At 42.3% G+C, this 19,594-nt stretch overlaps 1 protein-coding gene across 2 annotated transcripts in view; it reads left to right on the top strand.

Annotated features, from left to right (window-relative positions):
- The window catches only part of sgcd (sarcoglycan, delta (dystrophin-associated glycoprotein)), a 133,242-nt gene that overhangs the window by 12,548 nt on the left and 101,100 nt on the right, over positions 1 to 19,594 (top strand). The window contains exon 2 of one of the 2 annotated variants that reach the window (XM_084564843.1): positions 15,739 to 15,924. In XM_084564843.1, coding sequence (XP_084420969.1) covers positions 15,739 to 15,924 — 186 coding nt within the window. Of the gene's footprint in view, positions 1 to 12,258; positions 15,925 to 19,594 lie in introns of those variants that run through there. The other variant, XM_084564842.1, reaches the window with a different exon arrangement.

Here is a 19,594-nt window from a genome sequence, read left to right on the forward strand (position 1 = left end):
GAGATCCTGCTAACGGATGGCCGGCTAAGCCAGTAGAAGGCGTCTGATATTTTTTGGATCGCAGTCAATTCCTGCATAATACCAAGAAAACACTGCGAAATGACTGAGACTGAGGCACTAAACCGAGCACTTCTCTGCTGGAGAGGAGCTTCCTTCTTTGTGCCAGCAGCATTTTAATCTAACAACACACAGCACAATTTTCACTTGTCCTGCAACTATGTCAGGATGCAGTTTTAGTTCTGTTAAAGTACCGCAACTAACACTTTATTGCTCCATTTTTTTTTCGGCAAACACATTTCTGCAGGGTCTTCATTCAAAACCTACAGCTGCAGAATATATGTTTGTATCTCAAGCCCCATTCAGACTTTGCATTAACATCTGGTCTAGGTGTCCCAAACGCAAGTGGACTGATTCAAGTACCTGTGTCCACACATGGCATTAAAATGTGTCTCCACATGCATCACTCTGTATGTAGATAAAGACATACATCATGTGGTCAGTAGACTATTGTACCAGCTGCTGTCTCTAATGGATCTCTACCTACCGCTGGATCAGAACCATGAGCATGACTTGGGGAGATGATTATTACTTTGAAACAAGACGTAATTTTACTGCTTTAATTTAGGAAGCAGTGTTAGCAAACTCTCCGTAATAAAGGTCACTTTTGAGGACATCTGTGACTTATCTCCACATGGCTCCTTCTGCGATCAATAATTCACCACATGCTGATACGTGAATGACATATTTGCATTTGTTTATCCATGATTAGATTTATTTCTTATTTAGTTAACAGCTACAAGGACAGAATGTTTTAAAAGACTCTCACTACTGATGAACAGACATTATCTACGGTGCTTTTTCCTTTTCATTTGATCATTTGCAGCAGTGGTCGTGTGTTTTTCTGAGTGAATGAGATAAAACTCAATTTACACTCAGCTGTATCATCAATGCATCCTGGGCATGTTCACACCTTTACTCAGAGCTGGCCACTCGTGACTGGATTGCCCACAGTGGGTGTTAATGCAAGGTGTGAACAGTGACATTGACTCAACAGACTCTTTAAAGCCCATGCACAAACAAACAACTCTCCAGCTGGATCCCAGCTACATTTAAATCCCTAATACCTTTTTCCCATTAGCAGAGAAAGTTAATATCCCTGCTTGTGAATCCAGGGTTGGCCTAATCAATACCAGTGAAAAAGGGCAACACAGCCCAGATTAAGCACAAATTGTGTATTTCCATCCCCTAGCCTTCAGACAGCAGTTTGTTTTGCTGCATTTCATTGCGTGAAAATCAGCATTCTGTGGCCAGAAACTATAAAACTATCCCTGAAACGAGGAGCCCGCTTTTAGATTAAAGACTTAAATTAAAGCTATAGGGGTGGTGTATTTTGTAGACGCTGAATCCTTTGGAGACTCTTTGATTTTCTGACAACTGCAGCTAATCAGCAACCCATTAGATGCTGGCGTGTTCTTCACTGCTCCTCTATAAAATTCATAAAAGGTTGGCAGTAAAACATCAGTGAGCATCACACAGTAGTCCCTCAGGTATGTTTTTTTTTTTTAATAACAGATTGTGCAGCAGAGTCAGTCACTTGTTTTGTCAGATTGTTGCATCCTTTATAATTTCCACAGGCTGGGAAGTGAATGAAATTGCTTTAGATTACCGCTTTTTATTTTGCGCAACAGTTTTTCCTGGGGATGGATTAAAAGTGCAGCCTTTAGTTCAGCTATCACGTCTCTGTGTCCGTCTGTCCGTCCGCTGTCTCTCCCTGACTCACCCTCAGTCTTTCCTGAGTAACGGCAATGAAGTATAGCACTTAGCTTCACCAAAGTAGAAAAGCCTGTCTGACACTAATTCTCTGTTCGACCGAAAAACAGCCTCACGTGTTTCATCATCCAGGTACTTCAGTTTTTTCACGTCAGGACCAGCACTCTCCTCCGAGTGATGCTCATTGAGGCTGGGATGGAAGTACCGTTAAAAGCAGCACTCATGTCATGTGAAGTGTAATCACTTTTGGCTTCAAGAAATATGCCAAAAAAAAAATAAAAAATGTTGCCGTAAATTCGGTTTTGTTTCTGACTGCAGTGGCTTCTCAGAGTTTTTCATTACATGTAAACACAAACAGGCAGTGAAAAGTTCAGCAGAAGTGCTCGGCAAATAAAGTAATTGTTGTTATTCAGCGCCAATACTTCCCCCGAGGCTGCTTCCACAGCCGAGCGTATGAGTGTTTATGGTTCATGACACAATTATGATTAAGATGTTAGCCTCTCTCACAGCTAGGAGGGGGCAAATAGGAGGGAGAGGAGGGAGGGTGGGGGGGGGGGGGGGGAGAAAGGGAGAGCAAGGAAGAGACAGGCAATTTAGCATCACTGTCTCTCTGGTGGGATGAAGGCGAGCAGCCCAGTGCTGACCTGTCACTGTGCTGGGTCTGATCTAAGAGGCCTCTCTACGCCTCTCTCTCACACACCAACCCAAACATTAGGTCTTGTTCTTTTTTCTATGCCCCTTCATTCTCACTTTCCCTCCTACCAGCTACAGTGTCATGTAAAAGTATTTGCGCCCCTCAGAGGTTTCTACATTTCTGCATAAAACTGATTCACAACATCAGCAGATTATCACACAAGTCTTGAAAGTAGACAACGAGAACCTGGTTAAGTCATGTCCTCCTTGTCTCCAGTATCTGCTGTGACCTCCTTGTAACTAAATGTTTCTGGTAACTGCTGATCAGTGGTCTACAGCAGCTTGGAGGAATTTTAGCCCATTCCTCAGAACAGAACCACTTCAGTTCTGAGATGTTGGTGGGTTTCCTCACATCAACTGCTTGCTTCAGGTCCTTCCACAACATTTCTATTGGATTAAGGTCAGGACTTTGACTTGGCCGTTCCTAAACATTCATCTTGTTCTTCTTTAACCGTTCTTTTGTAGAACCACTTGTGTTCTTGGTTCTCGTTGTCTTGCTGCATGACCCAGTTTCTCTTCACATTCAGCTCATGGACAGATGTCCTGACATTTTCTTTTAGAGTTCACTGGTAGAATTCAGAATTCATTGGTCCATCAATGAGGACAAGCCGTCCTGGTCCAGATGCAGCAGAACAGGCCCAAACCAGGACATTAGCTACCTGTGTTTAATGGACGACATGAGGGCAGATTCAAACCCAGGACCTTCTTAACATCTTCTTGTTGTGTGGAGACAGTGCTTAACACTGCACCAGCCTCATTTACTGGAAGTAAAGGGAAACTTTTCTTGGACACCATTTTGTACCTCTATAAGAACCACGGCCCTTGTGTGTCGTTAAGATGTCTTAGGAGGAGCTACTCCATTACTCTTTTGTTACACCATAAACACTTTGCGGCCCCGAGGTGAATATTTGCTTAAGTACATTATACATAAAACATGCAGCATCAGCATTATCTGCACAGTGAGCAGAATTAAGATTAAATAGTAAAAGCAATGTAATGCAGTGGTACGGCGCCTCGGTGGAGGAAGTTCCCCCAATCTGCAGTTATTTATTTTTACCAATGTGACACGATCTGTGCAGATCTGTTTCCCATTGAACACGATCCAGCCTTGAAAGAGATTGAGACCATTAATAGCTATTGTGATATTAATATTCTTCAGGTTTTTGGGATTTGCAGCGGCAGCAGATAACACAAGGTTGGAAAAAGTGAAGATAAATTTGAAGCTCTTCATCTCTGCTTTGTTTCTGACAAGAAGTTGTAGGATTTCTCTACTAAATTCTGGCATCACTGGAACACTTCATGGTTCTTCCCCTCAGTTACCTCCTTAAATCCCCCCTTCCTCTTCCCTAAACTCTGTTTGTCTCACCCATCACTGCCTGTCTGCAGTTTGAAAGCTTTTCTGCTCTGCCTGGTTCAAGCTCAGCGCATCTTAATCACCGCAGGGTGCCGATCCAGACTCGGAGCCTGGCAGCGTCAATCCTACTCTTTTTGGAGTCTCCTGTCCCTCTACTAACTCGTATGTGTCCCCTACTGATACCCTCAGGTTTGTTTAGCTCTGCTTTACAGTGACAAGGTCCAAGCCACGATTAAACCTTTTAGTAGAAACAGTAATGAAGTCATACCAACAGAGAAGCTGTTCACTTTGGTGACATTAAAGCTTAAGTTACTGTAATTATACTTATGAAGTATCGCCTCGGGGATTACAGGCTTAGCAGCAAAGGCAGGTAGATCTGTGATGAGAACTTCTTCTGTGAGATCTTTTCAGCTCAAATTAGTACTGATGTTTCTGTGGTTATGTTTGTCAGAGTCAACCTAAAGTCTACACCCCACAGAACCAGTTTTTGCAAACCACACACAAATAAAAAATATCTCCCCATATATGCAAATAGTCACGACACCTGTAAATACAGAAAAATATGCTGCAAGACGCACAAACAGAAATGCTTCCAGGAGCCCCCCAAAAGAGTTGAACCTACTGGGGAGCATTGGTTATTGAAAGTTCTGGGACTTTTGGAGTTGTTGACGTTTGTTGCTCGACAGTGGTGTTGGAATCCTTTTAAGCCTTTTGCTTGTTTTGCATTGTTTGTATTGCATGTGTTGGATGAGGACTTTTTCTTACTTTGCTTGTGTTCTGTCTGTTTGAATGTGTTCTCTTAAGATGCATTTCGTTGAGCTCCTTCAGCCACCGTAGCGTTGAGCTAAATGCTAAAGTTAGCTCAGCAACACGTGCAAAGTTAAGGAGTTCATTTTAAGCAGGTAAATGCAGGAAAACCGTGTTAGCATTATTTGGTGATGAGTCCTACACATGGAGAATGGCATTAGTTTCAAAGTAGTTGGTTTAATCAAAGTTTTGGAAGATAGTGTCAGATAGTCTACAAAGTTTTCTGCAAGGCGTACCAGCACTGAAGATGATCACTGGTGTGTGTGTGTGCAGTTTGTACTTTAGTAATATGAATGTGGCTTAATGACACATTTCAGCAGTACCTCCATAGCCTGGCCATTTAGATTTCATTATGAACTGTGTTTCAACCAATACAGAAAGAAAGGAAAAACTCTGCACCCAACTGGATAATCTTACAACCAATCAGAGCCCATTTTGCATTATCAGTATCAATATTCTTGTCTGTACTTCTTCTGTTGTTGTGTTTTTGTGAGTCGCAATCACTTGCTGCCCAAGTACTGTTCAAAGTTCAAAGTGCCCATCTGAGGATGCATCGAGTGGTAACTTGAGTGGACTTGGTACAGGCCAGGTATCCCAGAATGCATTTGACGGTCTCATCAAATACTCGCAGCTGTTCCAACCACAGAATGGCTGTACTGTGTCCTCCCATCTGTACTTCAGAGTTGGACTTGTCTTAGCTACTGAATACGCAGCTTCAAAGATCACATACTTGGCATTGATTAACTCACAGGAGGTCAGTTGACTGTCCTGACTACACTCCTTTTACTCATCTGTTCATCAGCATATAAAACCCACTCAAACAAACTGAGTGGCCTGGCAGATCTTTGTCGGGTCATAATGTATTCTGAACGGACTCCAAACCTCCATAAACTAGTCATGGGGGAACTTTTGGTTCCCAGGCTTGTTTTGCATTAAGAATAAAGACTTTCAACATCAACATTAACTCAAATAGTCAATTATTTAAATGTTATATTTACCATTCTCTTCAGAAACCAGATTTCTGATGATCACACAATGCAGCCTCGTTCATCCTCTGATATAATCTGAGGCTACTCTCCAACAACAAACCTCAGTATTCTCCTTTTTAATATTTAAAGCAGTGTTTTAAGACAGTTAGTAAGCAGCACATAACATATGTGAGTCTCCTCTACAGTTTTGCAACTCATCCAACAGGCATAAGTCTCGCCAAATGATTTTAATCGTGTGCTCAACAATGCTGCTGACAGGCATGCTAAAGCTACTTTAAAACAGAGAGAAGATAAAAGCGTTTCTACTTTTGTACCAGATTAAAAAAAGAAAAGACAGAGCCCAGAGTTACTCAGCTGTTTAAGCATTCATTATGCCCTCCAGTCAAGCCTGGCCTCACGCCTGTACGGCAGAATTAACCACTAAAATAGTTGCTTCTGTTCTTCTTTTCAGTTTTTTGTTTAATCTCTGTAAAGCGTCTTTGTCAGGTTGGGCCTCTCATTAAACTGTTTACTGTTGTACTGTGACCTTTCCCATATCTTTAAGTACTGACTGCACTTGTCTCATCTGTAATGGGACGGTAAGCAGCCGCTGTGTACGACAATGGAGCGTGCTCAGTGCTGCGCTGAGGAAGTGGCCTCTGTGTTAATGAGGGAGTGGGACAAAAGGAAGGACTGCTGTTGTACTTCAGAATAAAGGTCACTAAAGTACGTTAAATACAACAATTAAAACCAGTGAGACCAAACTTATCAACAGCAGAAGGTGTAGTTTTTTATTTCCCTCCAAAGCAACACGTATGATTGGTAGCTTGGTAATCTGTGACTGCTATGACTGTACTATTATTACATGTACGCCTGACAAAGATAGAGTTATGTGATGGAAGTAGCTCTACTACTTTACCCGCCCCTTCATGCATTGTCATCTGCATATATAAAGTCAGACTGTGGTGCCAAGTCTAAGCTCCGTCTCATAATAAAATGTCGACCTCTGTTGACCCTTTATTAATCCCTCATGGAGTCTTTCTCTGAACTGAACCCAACTATTCGTTAACACAGCAGCCAAACACCGGAAGCAGTGGGTTGCCACTTGTGCAGCAGTTAGATGCTTGGCTCAAGGGACTTCAGCCATGGACACAGGGGGATGTGAACCCATGACCTTACATTCCCAAAGCTGCTTCTCTAACAACTCAAACCTGTGACCTTGGCATTATAAGCACTACCTAGCTCAGCTATCCAGCCTCATGATGAATCCCGAGGCGTTTCCAGGCCACTCAGGATATATAAGCCTTCCAGTGTTGTTCCATCCCGGTAAGCCTCCAAGGGGAGGGTCCCAGGAGGCATCCTCACCTGACGCCTGACCCACGCTAACGAGTCTCTATTGACGAAAAGCAGCTCTACTGTACCTCAGAGGTCTGAGCTCCTCACCTATCTCTAGGACTGAAGACCAAACACCCTACAGAGGATCCTCATCCTCAGTGCCATTGTTTTGGTCACTGCTGAAAGTTCATGGTCATAAGTCTGGAGCATAGATCTGTTAGTAAATCAACAACTTTGCCTTACAACCCAGATCCCTCTTCACAATGGTTTGATACCGTTACTTCACTGCACTAACTCGCCTATCCAACCAGATGGACGCATCATAACTTAAACTTTTGTTGTTTGAGGACAGAAAAAAGTCACAATTCACAACCACAAAAGGTCCTTGTTGGGAAAAGATAATTATTAGTTGTTAATCTGTCATTCTGCTAAGGACAGTCAGGAAACATTTGTATTCAGTAAGAGTTTAATATCATTTGGAGGAGTCCATCTTCTGTCAACTCGCTTTGTCTTTTATCTGTCTCCATATCTGAGAAGAGCTTTTTAATGTTCCATGGTGCTCTCTGAATGAAAGACAGTAATTATATGCGGCAGCATATGGCAAAGAGTAGTGGCATTAAAACACTGGTTGAATATATTTTGCATATTTGATGAGGTTGTCTTCAGAATGGACTGATGTTGAGTTAGTTTAATAGTCTGAGGCAGTTTTCATCAGAGTTTCATCAGATTCCTCCTGCCCTTTGCCTCCACTGGTTTGCCCCGCGTCAGTGCTTCTCTCTGATGTTGTTGTTGAGGGTTATAAAAGGAAAAATAATACTCGTACTGAGGTTCTGGTGCTTCGGCCGTACAATAAATTTAAAAAAAAAAAGAAGTCGAGGGGCTCTCCAGACGAAGGAAAAGGACAGTTAATAGCAATGGAGGAGCGGTGTAAAGCGATTCACTGGAACTCCTCGCTCCTTGTTTATGGCCGGCGTGGGTGCACAATGCAATAAAGAAAACCCACACATGGCCTGTGTATATAGTGAAGAAATTCCAACAAACAGACTTGACACAAAGAGGCTGAGCTAAGAAGTCATTTAGAGAAGGTGAAGACTTGTTAGCTGTTAGCATGAAGTGATCTGTAAACTCACTGGTTTAGGATTGATGAAACCAGACCAACAGTGAGGGAAATGTTTAGCAACTTTTCTGTCAGCTGATCACATTTCATTTCCACTTGTCTGTTTACCCACCCGTTGGCAAGCAAACTGCTTCTGGCTGTCGGCCATGTTCTGTATTTTGAGGCATGCGGCCCCCTTTAATGGCTGATCCATTGGCAGCAGCCGTCGGGTCCTGGTACTGATCCACATGTTGTCAATAAAAGTCCTAATGGGGAGCTGCCTGGCCATTTGGCAGCAGGAATGACCAATAACATTTTGTAAAACCTCATTTCTCTCTCTAATCAGAGACAGACTTTGTTTTTGGACTATTGGGTTTTCTTCAGGCTCTCTGAATGAATAGTTGGCCGTGCAAAGTGGCACCATTGGACAGCAGTGGAGGCAAAAAGGCCAATGATTTGATTTGCCTCCAATTTGCCACTTATTTTCTTCCTCACCGGCTCTTCAGCTCCATTTTCTTAACACACACACACACCTCGTTGTGTTCCTCGGCAGGCCAGTAACCCAGGAGTTTATTGGAAAGCTATCAGTACATTTTGTGCATTGATTGAGAGAAAGCACAGGGGAGGGGACAGTCATATTTCATTGTTGCAGGACATTTATTTGATTTGTGATACACTTTGTGAGGTCTGTGTGCAGGAATAAAAAAAAACAATCAAACAACGAGCACATTTGTGAGTTATAATCAAAGTTCTAAAACCATTAGCTTCGTTATTGTGTTTGGATTCTGATTAATGTTCTAACATCTGTCTATTAAGTGTTCTCATACTTTATTACTTACATAATATATTTTATAGTCCATAAAAATAACACACTTACTTCCAAGAGAGCTAAGATTTCTTTTTATACATAAACATTTAATATAGTTTCTCTAATGAAGCACTGAAAGGTTTCTGAGGGCTGCAGCAGTTCATACCGTAGGATATAGATCCCTTCTGTGTTCCATGGTGATATTTTTAGTGGGCGGGGCTTAGCTGGAGGGAAAACAATACACAGGAATACGTTAGCTAACACGGACTAGCAGCATCTTGTTTTTGACAGTGGTGGAAGAAATCGCAAGCTCTAAATATCTGAATATTTACGGTTACTCACTCGCCAGGACTGAGAGTGTTACTTCAAAAAGTTATCATTAATATAATATAATAGTCACACAGGCTAATGACTAAGAGGCTAATGTAATAGCAAAATGTTGTTAGCTGTGTTATGTTTAGCAAAATATGAAGTGTAGCTATCAAAGTGTCAGCGTAGCTCATTATTCTAACGTTAGCTAACTTTCTAGGGGGAGCTAGCAATCCTCCAATCCAGTCCTCTCAGTTTATAGCGTTCAACCACAGGTTTTTATGATCTCTTTGACTCAGAGTGGGAGCTGGTATGCGATGCGATGCGATGCGATGCGAAGACGAAGACGAAGACGAAGACAAAGATGAAGATGATAATCCTTGTATAATTGAATGGAAGACTTGGCTAGAGTTGGTCGGACTTTTTGACATTAAGGTCTGTGGGGACAGACTTTCTTTTGAAGCCAGCCTCTAGTGGACATTTAAAGAACTGGAGGTCGGCCTTTGACAGACACTGCATGAAACTACCACATTTAAACCAATCAAACACACAAACCAGCTACAAATGTAGTTGGAACTTAGTATCTGTGATTGTAATATGTAAAGTTTATTAGATTATGTGATTGGTCCAACGAACCAGTACTGTTCCTGAACGCATCCAGTGGAGATACAGACAGAGGAGCCGTTGCTGCTGCTACGCTAGCATGCTGCTACTGCTACGCTAGCATGCTGCTACTGCTAACCTTCCTGTGTAATAGCGCTGTGGTGCCTGTTTTTGCGCCGTTTAAATATGGCCCCACGTTCAGACCTTGCATTGACATCCGAACTCAAGTGGTCTGCTTCAAGTACCTGTGATTACACCTGGTGTTAATATAAATGTGTCTCCACATGCGTCCCCAGCCAGCACTTGAGATCTGATCTCAGTCTGTAAATCAGCAGCGCCATCATGTGGTCAGTAGAATATTGTAGCAGCTGCTGTCTCTAATGGATCTCTACCTACCGCTGGATCAGAACCATCAACAGCTGCTGGTTGACTTGGAGACATGATCCAGATTTTGAAACAAGCTGTGAAGTCTTTCTCACTCACTGAAATCACATGTGTCAAGTTATTATTTATTTAATTCACACAGCAGCCGATGGATGCACAGTGTGTTGATAACGTAAGGCCATTCCTGAAAAGTAACACATTTACACACTCGTCCATCTGACTCGATGCTGGTGTCGCTGTGAGTGTTGCTCTCCTGCCAAGCAGCTGAGGCCGTCATCTACACAACACCTGGAGAAACTTGGCAGCTCCACAGCACTCTGCTTTGTTTGTATTTATTTTCTTGCTCTTTTGTGTCTGCGGTCAAGGACATTTTTCACTTTATTCCATCTTTGTAAAACAGATTTGTTGAGGGCTGCACAAAAGCAGCCTTAAATCTGTTTCAATGAATTGCATTTTTATGACCGTACCTTAGTTCTGAATAAAAACAGTTAGCAGTTAATTTGAGAGGCATCCTAACTTCTGTCCTCTGATAAAACACCTGCTTAAACCAGAGCAGCAAATTGCCAGTATTTACTGTAAGCTGTCCTATTAAAAACCTGCAGATAAATGCAGACTGAAACAAACAAAAAAAACTTTCTGTTCACATTGCAGGGATTTATTCAGTGCTGTGCTCTGTCTCAAGACTTTAATGTTTCACAGACTTGTTTCTTCTATTTTCTCACCACCGCCGGCTTACCGAATTTTACTGACATAATCTGTTTCATTTTGAAGTTTTCGTTTCATATCGGTTTTGGGGTCAGCTATCTGAGCCTGTCACACCAGACGAGAAAAAAAAAAAGCTAATCTAGAGGGAGGAAATGGAAAACCTGTCCGCCGGTCTTTGTGTGTGTGTGTGTGTGATTTTCATAATCGAGCTTCTTGATGTAAACAAATGTCACCGGATCCCTGTCAGCTGAGCTGGATCGTGCTCAAACAGGTGATTGGACGAGACAGCGGTGTGTTCGCTGTGTGTCCGCCGTGACTCGCCGCCGTATTTGGAAGGTCTTTGCCGTGGCAGGTGTTTGCAGATGGAAACAGAAAAGAAAAGTGTGATGCGGGATCAGGAACGTTATTAATCCCCACTCACAGGCCGCGGGCTCTCTATGAGGATTTTGCCAAAGAGCTGATCAAACAGCCCGGGCTTCTTTTGGCTCAGGTGGCTGTTTGTCGTTGTATTCGTGTTTGCGTCTGAACTAAATACTGAGAATCGTGTTCTCCTGGTAAACTGTCAGATCAACCTCTGATCTGAATCTGTGATTATGAAACAACACCAGGATGTGATCGAACAGGAGACACTTACTCTTCACTTGGATCAAGTTTGACATCATCTCCACAGACATTACCATCAAAGTGGGTTTTGATATAGAGAATGATTCATCATGATTTCGGTGACTCCCCTCTCTGGCACCAGCAGCAGCTTTTCTTTTAGCACATTGGCTGTGTTTCCATGGATGCTAGTATTCCAGCAGCCTTACATGGTCACGCTCCACTCTTCGCAGGATGTGAGTCCGGTAACACTCCAGCTGGATAGTCCTACAGCCAATCACAACCGTTGTGTTGTAAACAAATTCAACTGTAGAAAGGTCAAGACTTAAGCAGCACTTGTAGGAGATGGATCAACTTTATTAGAGCGACTCGTTTCAGCCAGCACAGAGAAGCACACGGCAAAAGGACTATTTAAATAATGTATGAAGTGAAAAAATCATTTAAAACAAAAACAACCAGTCATGTAGATGCACATGTACATGTAAGCTGATGGGGAACCTGCAAGCTGGGCATACTGATGTGGCATCAGGACAACCAATCACATACATCCACATACTGTACATATATAGCAGCCAGTGAACACTTATAAGTGTGGGTGGGCATACAGGGACCAATCAGAGCTGGCATTAAGATCAGATCTGGGGGGTCTCATCATGTAAAAGACAGGTGTGAACACCCTCAGGAGGTTATAGGTGAGGTTAACGAAAGGGGAGCATGTCAAAGAAACATCCAGAAACCTGCAAGCTCCACATCAGGGGTCACCGATGTGGCTGTTTCTTTTTCGTGCACTTTCAATCCAGGTAAAAGTTCATGCAACATTAAGTTTATTAATCTAAATTTGACAGTCGACAGTTTTATTCTATTCTTTAGACGTGTTGACTCTCATTGGTCTCATTCTGTCCAAAGATACGTCTCTTCATTTCTCTGCGTCTCCCATCAAGCAGAAATGAAAATCCGACTGTACACAATGAGATTTCCCATTTACTTTTTTATTTTTTTTGCTGACTGGAGTCTCGTCTGGAGCTTTCAGTTCTTTTTCACAGGGGCCCTGTCTTGTGCCATTTGTTTCAGTTAGCTAGTAATGTGTGTGGTTGTCAAAAACGATTGGCTTTGGTGATGTGAGGCACGCACTCCAAAGCACGGCGGACAGTAAATTGTGTTTTTCCACAGAGTTATTAGGCCGTTATTATGGCATGAGGAGTGAACAATGCCTCCTCGTCTTCACAGGCGGACAATTAGAATCATCATTAATCGCCACTATCAGCACATCAACAGGGTAGAGGGGGTAAAATGGAGTTATAGACCACTTATGGGGTAATCAATCAATGCGACTGCTAACTAAACTGTCTTTCATTGTGGCAGAACCGAGTGGCTGGTCAGTGGCGCATCACAGCCGATTGGAGCAGAGCGTGTGAGAGGAATATTTACGATGTGTTATTTGTACTAATGTGTTCAATCTCTTATCGTAAGGTCATTCTCCACAGAGGCTCTGCAGAGATAGCTGGGTGTAGCCAGACTCAGTTCTTATCAGAATATGAGTCTGGTAACACGCCATTTGAATTTCATTATGAGGCGTGTTTCAAAAGATACAGAGAAAAAAATCCCTCTGGACGCAGCTGGATAGTCCTCCAACCAATCAGAGCAACGACGTATGTGACATTAAGCGTTTAAGTTATTCTTGACAAATGCTTTAATTGCTATTAACTGTTCTACGTGCATTGCCGCCATCTGGATGTCATTATGAGGCTTGTTTAGATTTAAAAAAAATGCCTCTACATGTAACTGAAAAGTCATTTTGTTGGAATCAAAGTTATCGATATCAATATTCTTGTCTTGACTGGATGTGAATACCTAGATGTGTTCTTGCCCCGTTTGTTTTATTTTGTGCGGACTTAGTACAGGCCAGGTGTCCTGGAATGTGTTTCATGAGTGTCATCAAATGCTCAGCTGTCCCAGTTACACAATGTCTGTACTGCAAGTACACGAGGTCAAGGTTTGCATCCTTAGTATTAATTACCAGCCAGAATGAACTTAAAGGCGCTCAGTTTGTCACTGTAGGGGATGCACAAGTTCAGACACAAGTTGACTGCTATGTGATGAAAGTCAAGTTGACACCGACTAGTCTCTGATGACGCCACTAATATAAACCCAGTAGAAAGTAATGCTTTGCATCAATGAAATCTATATTGTTGACCTGAATCCATCTGCTGAGAACAGACAGCTCATGTGCTACATACTGTGAGCTGCAGATACACTATATTACCAAAAGTATTCGCTCACCCATTCAAATGATCAGAATCAGGTGTTCTAATCACTTGGCCTGGCCCCAGGTGTATAAATTCAAGCACTCAGGCATGCAGACTGTGAAACAAGACATTTGTGAAAGAATGGGCCGCTCTCAGGAGCTCAGTGAATTCCAGCGTGGAACTGTCATAGGATGCCACTTGTGCAACAAATCCAGTCGTGAAATTTCCTCGCTCCTAAATATTCCACAGTCAACTGTCAGCTCTATTATAACAAAATGGAAGCGTTTGGGAAAAACAGCAACTCAGCCACGAAGTGGTAGGCCACGTAAAGTGACGGAGAGGGGTCAGCGGATGCTGAAGCGCATAGTGCAAAGAGGTCGCCGACTTTCTGCACAGTCAATTGCTACAGAGCTACAAACTTCATGTGACCTTCAGATTAGCCCAAGTACAGTACGCAGAGAGCTTCATGGAATGGGTTTCCATGGCCGAGCAGCTGCAGCCAAGCCACACATCACCAAGTGCAATGCAAGGCGTCGGATGCAATGGTGTAAAGCACGCCGCCACTGGCCTCTAGAGCAGTGGAGACGCGTTCTCTGGAGTGATGAATCACGCTTTTCCATCTGGCAATCTGATGGACGAGTCTGGGTTTGGAGGTTGCCAGGAGAACGGTACATTTCAGATTGCATTGTGCCAACTGTGAAATTTGGTGGAGGAGGAATTATGGTATGGGGTTGTTTTTCAGGAGCTGGGCTTGGCCCCTTAGTTCCAGTGAAAGGAACATTGAATGCTTCAGGATACCAAAACATTTTGGACAATTCCATGCTCCCAACCTTGTGGGAACAGTTTGGAGCGGGCCCCTTCCTCTTCCAACATGACTGTGCACCAGTGCACAAAGCAAGGTCCATAAAGACGTGGATGACAGAGTCTGGTGTGGATGAACTTGACTGGCCTGCACAGAGTCCTGACCTGAACCCGATAGAACACCTTTGGGATGAATTAGAGCGGAGACTGAGAGCCAGGCCTTCTCGACCAACATCAGTGTGTGACCTCACCAATGCGCTTTTGGAAGAATGGTCAAAAATTCCTATAAACACTCTCCTCAACCTTGTGGACAGTCTTCCCAGAAGAGTTGAAGCTGTAATAGCTGCAAAAGGTGGACCGACATCATATTGAATTCTATGAGTTAGGAATGTGATGGCACTTCAGTTCATAGAATGAGTAAAGGCAGGTGAGCGAATACTTTTGGTAATATAGTGTATGTATAGTCTGTATAAAAACAGGCAGCACCTCAGCACCATCAGTAACATTTAATAGTACTCCACAGCGTGTTCTTAGATGGGATAGTGTAGCCAGGTTGAAACAAGGCAGTATTTTTCTGAAGCCTTCTCCGTGTCCTGCAGCTAAAGGTCTAATAACTTAAGTAAATAGTTGATGTTCAGCCTCCTTCTCTCTGTTACTGCAGGACGTTTGCCCAAACAATTAGATCTTTGCTGGAGCATAATCAGTTTCCAACAGAGAGACTCCAGATCAACTTTCTGCCACAAAAAAAAAAAAAAAGGTGCAGGCAGAGAAGTCCACAAGTTTTCAAATAATCGTCCATTAGGTTCCAATAATGACTGAATACATGAAGGCCACAGTAGAATAGATGGTTGCTGTTTTTACGACTGCAGTCCAACACTTCCAGAGAGAAGACCAAATAGGAGCTAAAAGAGGAATAACTATTGGACTTTAATGCAGAGTAATGCTGCTTCATTTGAAGGATGTGATCCAGGTATTTGGTAATACTTTTGCCATTAGAAGTTAACAGATGTTAATGTGTTTGCAGCTACTGCCTACTGCCAAAACATCAATTAGTGCAGCTTTAACTTTATGCAAATGCCCTGTAGTGTTCTTGAGGGAAGCACAAATGATACACAGCAGCTCACTTACCCAGTAACAACTGTATGAATAAACAATGCTGGTGCAAACCAAGGTGCCCAAAATATACGGTGACAGTCGTCTCAGTGGGTCAACATGTTCACATGTTCATGTATACATGTATTCTTTCTGTCTCTCTGCAGATGACCCAAGAACAGTGCACTCATAGGAACAATGTCCAGAGTTCAGAGAAACCACAAGTGTACAAAGTGGGAATATACGGCTGGAGGAAACGCTGCCTTTACTTCTTCGTCCTGCTGCTGATGATCCTGATCCTGATCAACTTGGCACTAACTATCTGGATCCTAAAGGTCATGAACTTCACCATAGTAAGTCGCTGTTTTTTATTTGCTGTTCAGATCTGGCACAAGATCCTTAACGTCCACGCCTGTGCTCATGAATGAAGCGGTCACTGAATCATATAGGATTAATGACAGACCATAATATGCCAGAGGTTAAAACTCAGCGTTTGAAAGGCTTCTAAGCTTTCCAAGGGGCTGAACAGTGCCTTGAAATTGTTGTATATTTGAGTTATCCATCTTCATGACTTCAAATCCCTTTCCTCCAGGAGCAGAGTTAAAGTCTTTTCATTTTGTGTTTGTCATTGCTCTCCCTGTAAAATAGTTTTTTCTTCTGGGTTTGAATCCTTGGTGGTCTGAAAACTGCATATGTTTGTTAAAAGAAAAAAAAAAAACTTTGCTTTGAAACTTTAGCTTTTTGCAGTTTTGAATTGTGGCATGAAATGAATCCCACAGGAACCAAGTTAGAGTTTCAGCTGCACAAGGATCCATTAGTCTCATTGTACCCACATTTCTATATTTCTATATTCTGTTTTTCTACACAGATATTCTCTATGAACCCACACTCAATGAAGTACCATGAACTCTTCAGTTAATATTTGAGTTGTCCTACTTCAGAGCTCCATCTATCTTTGATGTTCTACCATCAGATAAAATTTACACTTGGAACTGAAGTATGTCAGGTTCATCCTGATGTCAGGTTTTGCTCGCTGTTGCAGTTGCAATTCAGGGATGAAGGTTTTCTTCAATTTTATGGGTTACTTGTGTTTACATTTATGGTTCATTGGTAATGTGGTCGAACAGTTGCTGCAGAGTGTTGACTGTCGATAAATAAAGGTCATCCAGGTCATGATAACCAAAACATTAGCCGAAACAAGGGCAACTGGACTCTGATCCAAGCAGCTTCTTCAGTTCTAGAAGACTGATGGGGAGTTAGAGTTTAAAGAGGAATACTGGACATAACGTTGAGTTCATGTAAGAGGTCATGAGTAGAGGTAGCCTGGCCTTTGTAGACTGTAGTGTGAATGTTGAGGAGGAAAGAGGTCTCACCTGCACAGAGCAGCTTCTATGATTTGATTCCCACCACCCTCTGAAACACAAACAGGGTCTCATCTGAACCCTACAGCAACAAGCTCAGACTGTACCCACAAGGATGGAAGGGAACGAGAAGGAACAAGCAAACACTCAGAACATGTGGACATCCAAACTGAGATTTTGTAAAAAGCACAAAAAGAGATCCCAGAACGGAGAGAGAAGACAAGAACAAGAAACACTGCCATCTCCAATGTGGCTGGAGTATCAGGGAAACTCAGGAGACTTCCTGTTCACTCCAAAACCAGTAACGCACTGAGGCTCAGCGCAGGAGAGGCAGCTCTTCAAGCCAGGACTCAGATGTCCACTGACACCTGAAGGACAAGGGACACTCTTCGGTTTTCTTTGAGGACAACAATTTGAGCCAGAGAAGAAAGATGGTTTGAAAGAGGAGTAAATGAGTAAAGGAAGCCATCGATAGCAAAGTTTTCTTCAATTTAATCGGTTTCTCATGTTTGCATTGACTCTTTATTGGTAAGGTAGTCAAATAGCTTCTAAAAGATAGCTTCTGTAGTTGCTGTAAAACAAACATGTCTGTGAAGGTTCTCTGTCATGTTAAGGAAGCCATCTATGCCAAACTGGAGAACACATCTCTGAAAAGGGGAGATGGACTGAAATATAACCTGCCATCCATTTATAACATGGTCTGAATACCTTTCCTCCTTTCACTCCTTGAGTCTGGAGTCTTTGGACATTAATGGGTCATTAGCGTACCATTCACTGGGGAATAAAAACAGGATGAAGTTTCTGATGAGCAACAACCACAGACGCTCTGGTCGTTTAAAACGTATGAAGCTGCTTGGATTAGTTGCAAAACATCTTCAAGAAACTTGAAGACATTACATCACTTATTCCAGTAGAGTGGATAGATCCATCTTTTATTTTGTACATACCATGACCTGGGTGACTAAAAAACCTAGATAAAGTCTGTGTATAGTGTCTGACCTCTGCAAGAGGTTTGAGTGATGAAAACTTTAAGATGTCTTGGACATCCTGAGGAAGTGCTTACTTTATGATTTATAACTCATCCCTGCAACAGTTGCATTCCTTTTTCATTCCTCCTTTGCTGCTTGTCTCTGTCTTGTAAAAAAACAAAACAATCCCAAAGCAATTTGTTCTCTCCACAAGGAGTGCATTTATTCTAAGTGAAGATCTAAAGGATAAAACTTCCACTCTCCAGAGCTGTCACCGTCCTCCTTCTCTCTGAGCTGCGTCGTGCTGCCACTGCATAAAACAGAGCGCATGCTTGCTGCAAAGCTGCTCCGATATTAATCATTTTAACTGAGGATCACACATTATGTAGATTCATTGCATTTATTTGCCTCCATTTTTTTATGCTAAGAAATCACTGGTGGGACGTTTTTCCCACATATTTGGTCAACAGCGTTAAAATCAGTTTTATTTTATTTTGCTGTCTGCGTCATTATTCATTATTCACAGCGTTTATATCCTGATAAACCAGCAGCTGAGGATTCACAGTCGTGGAAAATACAGATGATTAACTATGTCAGTACAGTTCTAATGATGAAACCATGTTCATGTTATTCTCCATGTCTGCAGTTTATTTCTAAAACTCTTGGATGACGAGCTTTAGCTGCGTCTCTTTATTTATTTCTTCCATTTGTCCTGGTTCTGACTGTCCCTGGTATGTCTTACTCTCCCTGCTCAGTAATCTGCCGGGCCTGCGATGAGTCGTAGCAGATGCAACAGAGTACGACACACAAACACACACACAAGGTTGTTGGTGTGAATAATACATGAGGCTTGCTTCACAGCAGGGCTTCAATATGAGATCTACATAAATCACAGAGCAGTTTCTCAGATGCTGAGCCGTGTGTTCTGACGGAGAGCTGCACTAGCAGCGTCATGTTTTTAATGCAGCAGGGGAAAAAAAAAATAACTAAAATGTGGTGGATAAGTTTGGAAAGGAGGAATTTAAATTCAGAGCAAATCAGGAAATGACACACCTGCTCCTGTTTCTGGCTCTGCACACTCACAGGTGACGTCCGGTTGCCAGATCTGGTGGTTTCAGGTCCAATTTGAGGATTTTGAAATGTATTTTTATATATATATTTATATATATATTTTTTTTTTCACATTTGGATGGTGAACAAACATTTGGGCTGGTTTGAGTTTTTTGGCTTTTTAAAGGCGATCTGTGTTGTGTTGAATGGTGATGTGTTTGGACCCAGATGCAGACATTCACAAGAGGAAGCAAGACTGGTTGAAATAATAAAGTTTATTTTAATGTAGACTTACTCAAGGTAACAAAAAGCAATGTAGGAAAGGGTAATCCAAAAAACAAAAATTAGACAAAAACTCTGAATGCAGGGAGACACGGGGAACTGAACCAAAACACCAGGAAACATCATCAGAGGAAACTCCACAGCGATGACTTGACATAGGACAAAGATAAGAGACAGGACCGTATAGACACACCTGGACAGAGGGGTCGATGGGACACGGGAGGAACACACAAGGAGAAAGCAATAGAACAACCAGGGAGGGAAAACACAGACAGGAAGTGAAACAGGACAAGAAACACCAAGGAGAAGCTCAATCATAACAGAAAACACAAGGAAAACCAAAGATTGTTACAGAAAATATT

This window comes from Chelon labrosus (genome assembly GCF_963514085.1).
Source record: "Chelon labrosus genome assembly, chromosome: 17".
NCBI lineage: Eukaryota > Metazoa > Chordata > Actinopteri > Mugiliformes > Mugilidae > Chelon > Chelon labrosus.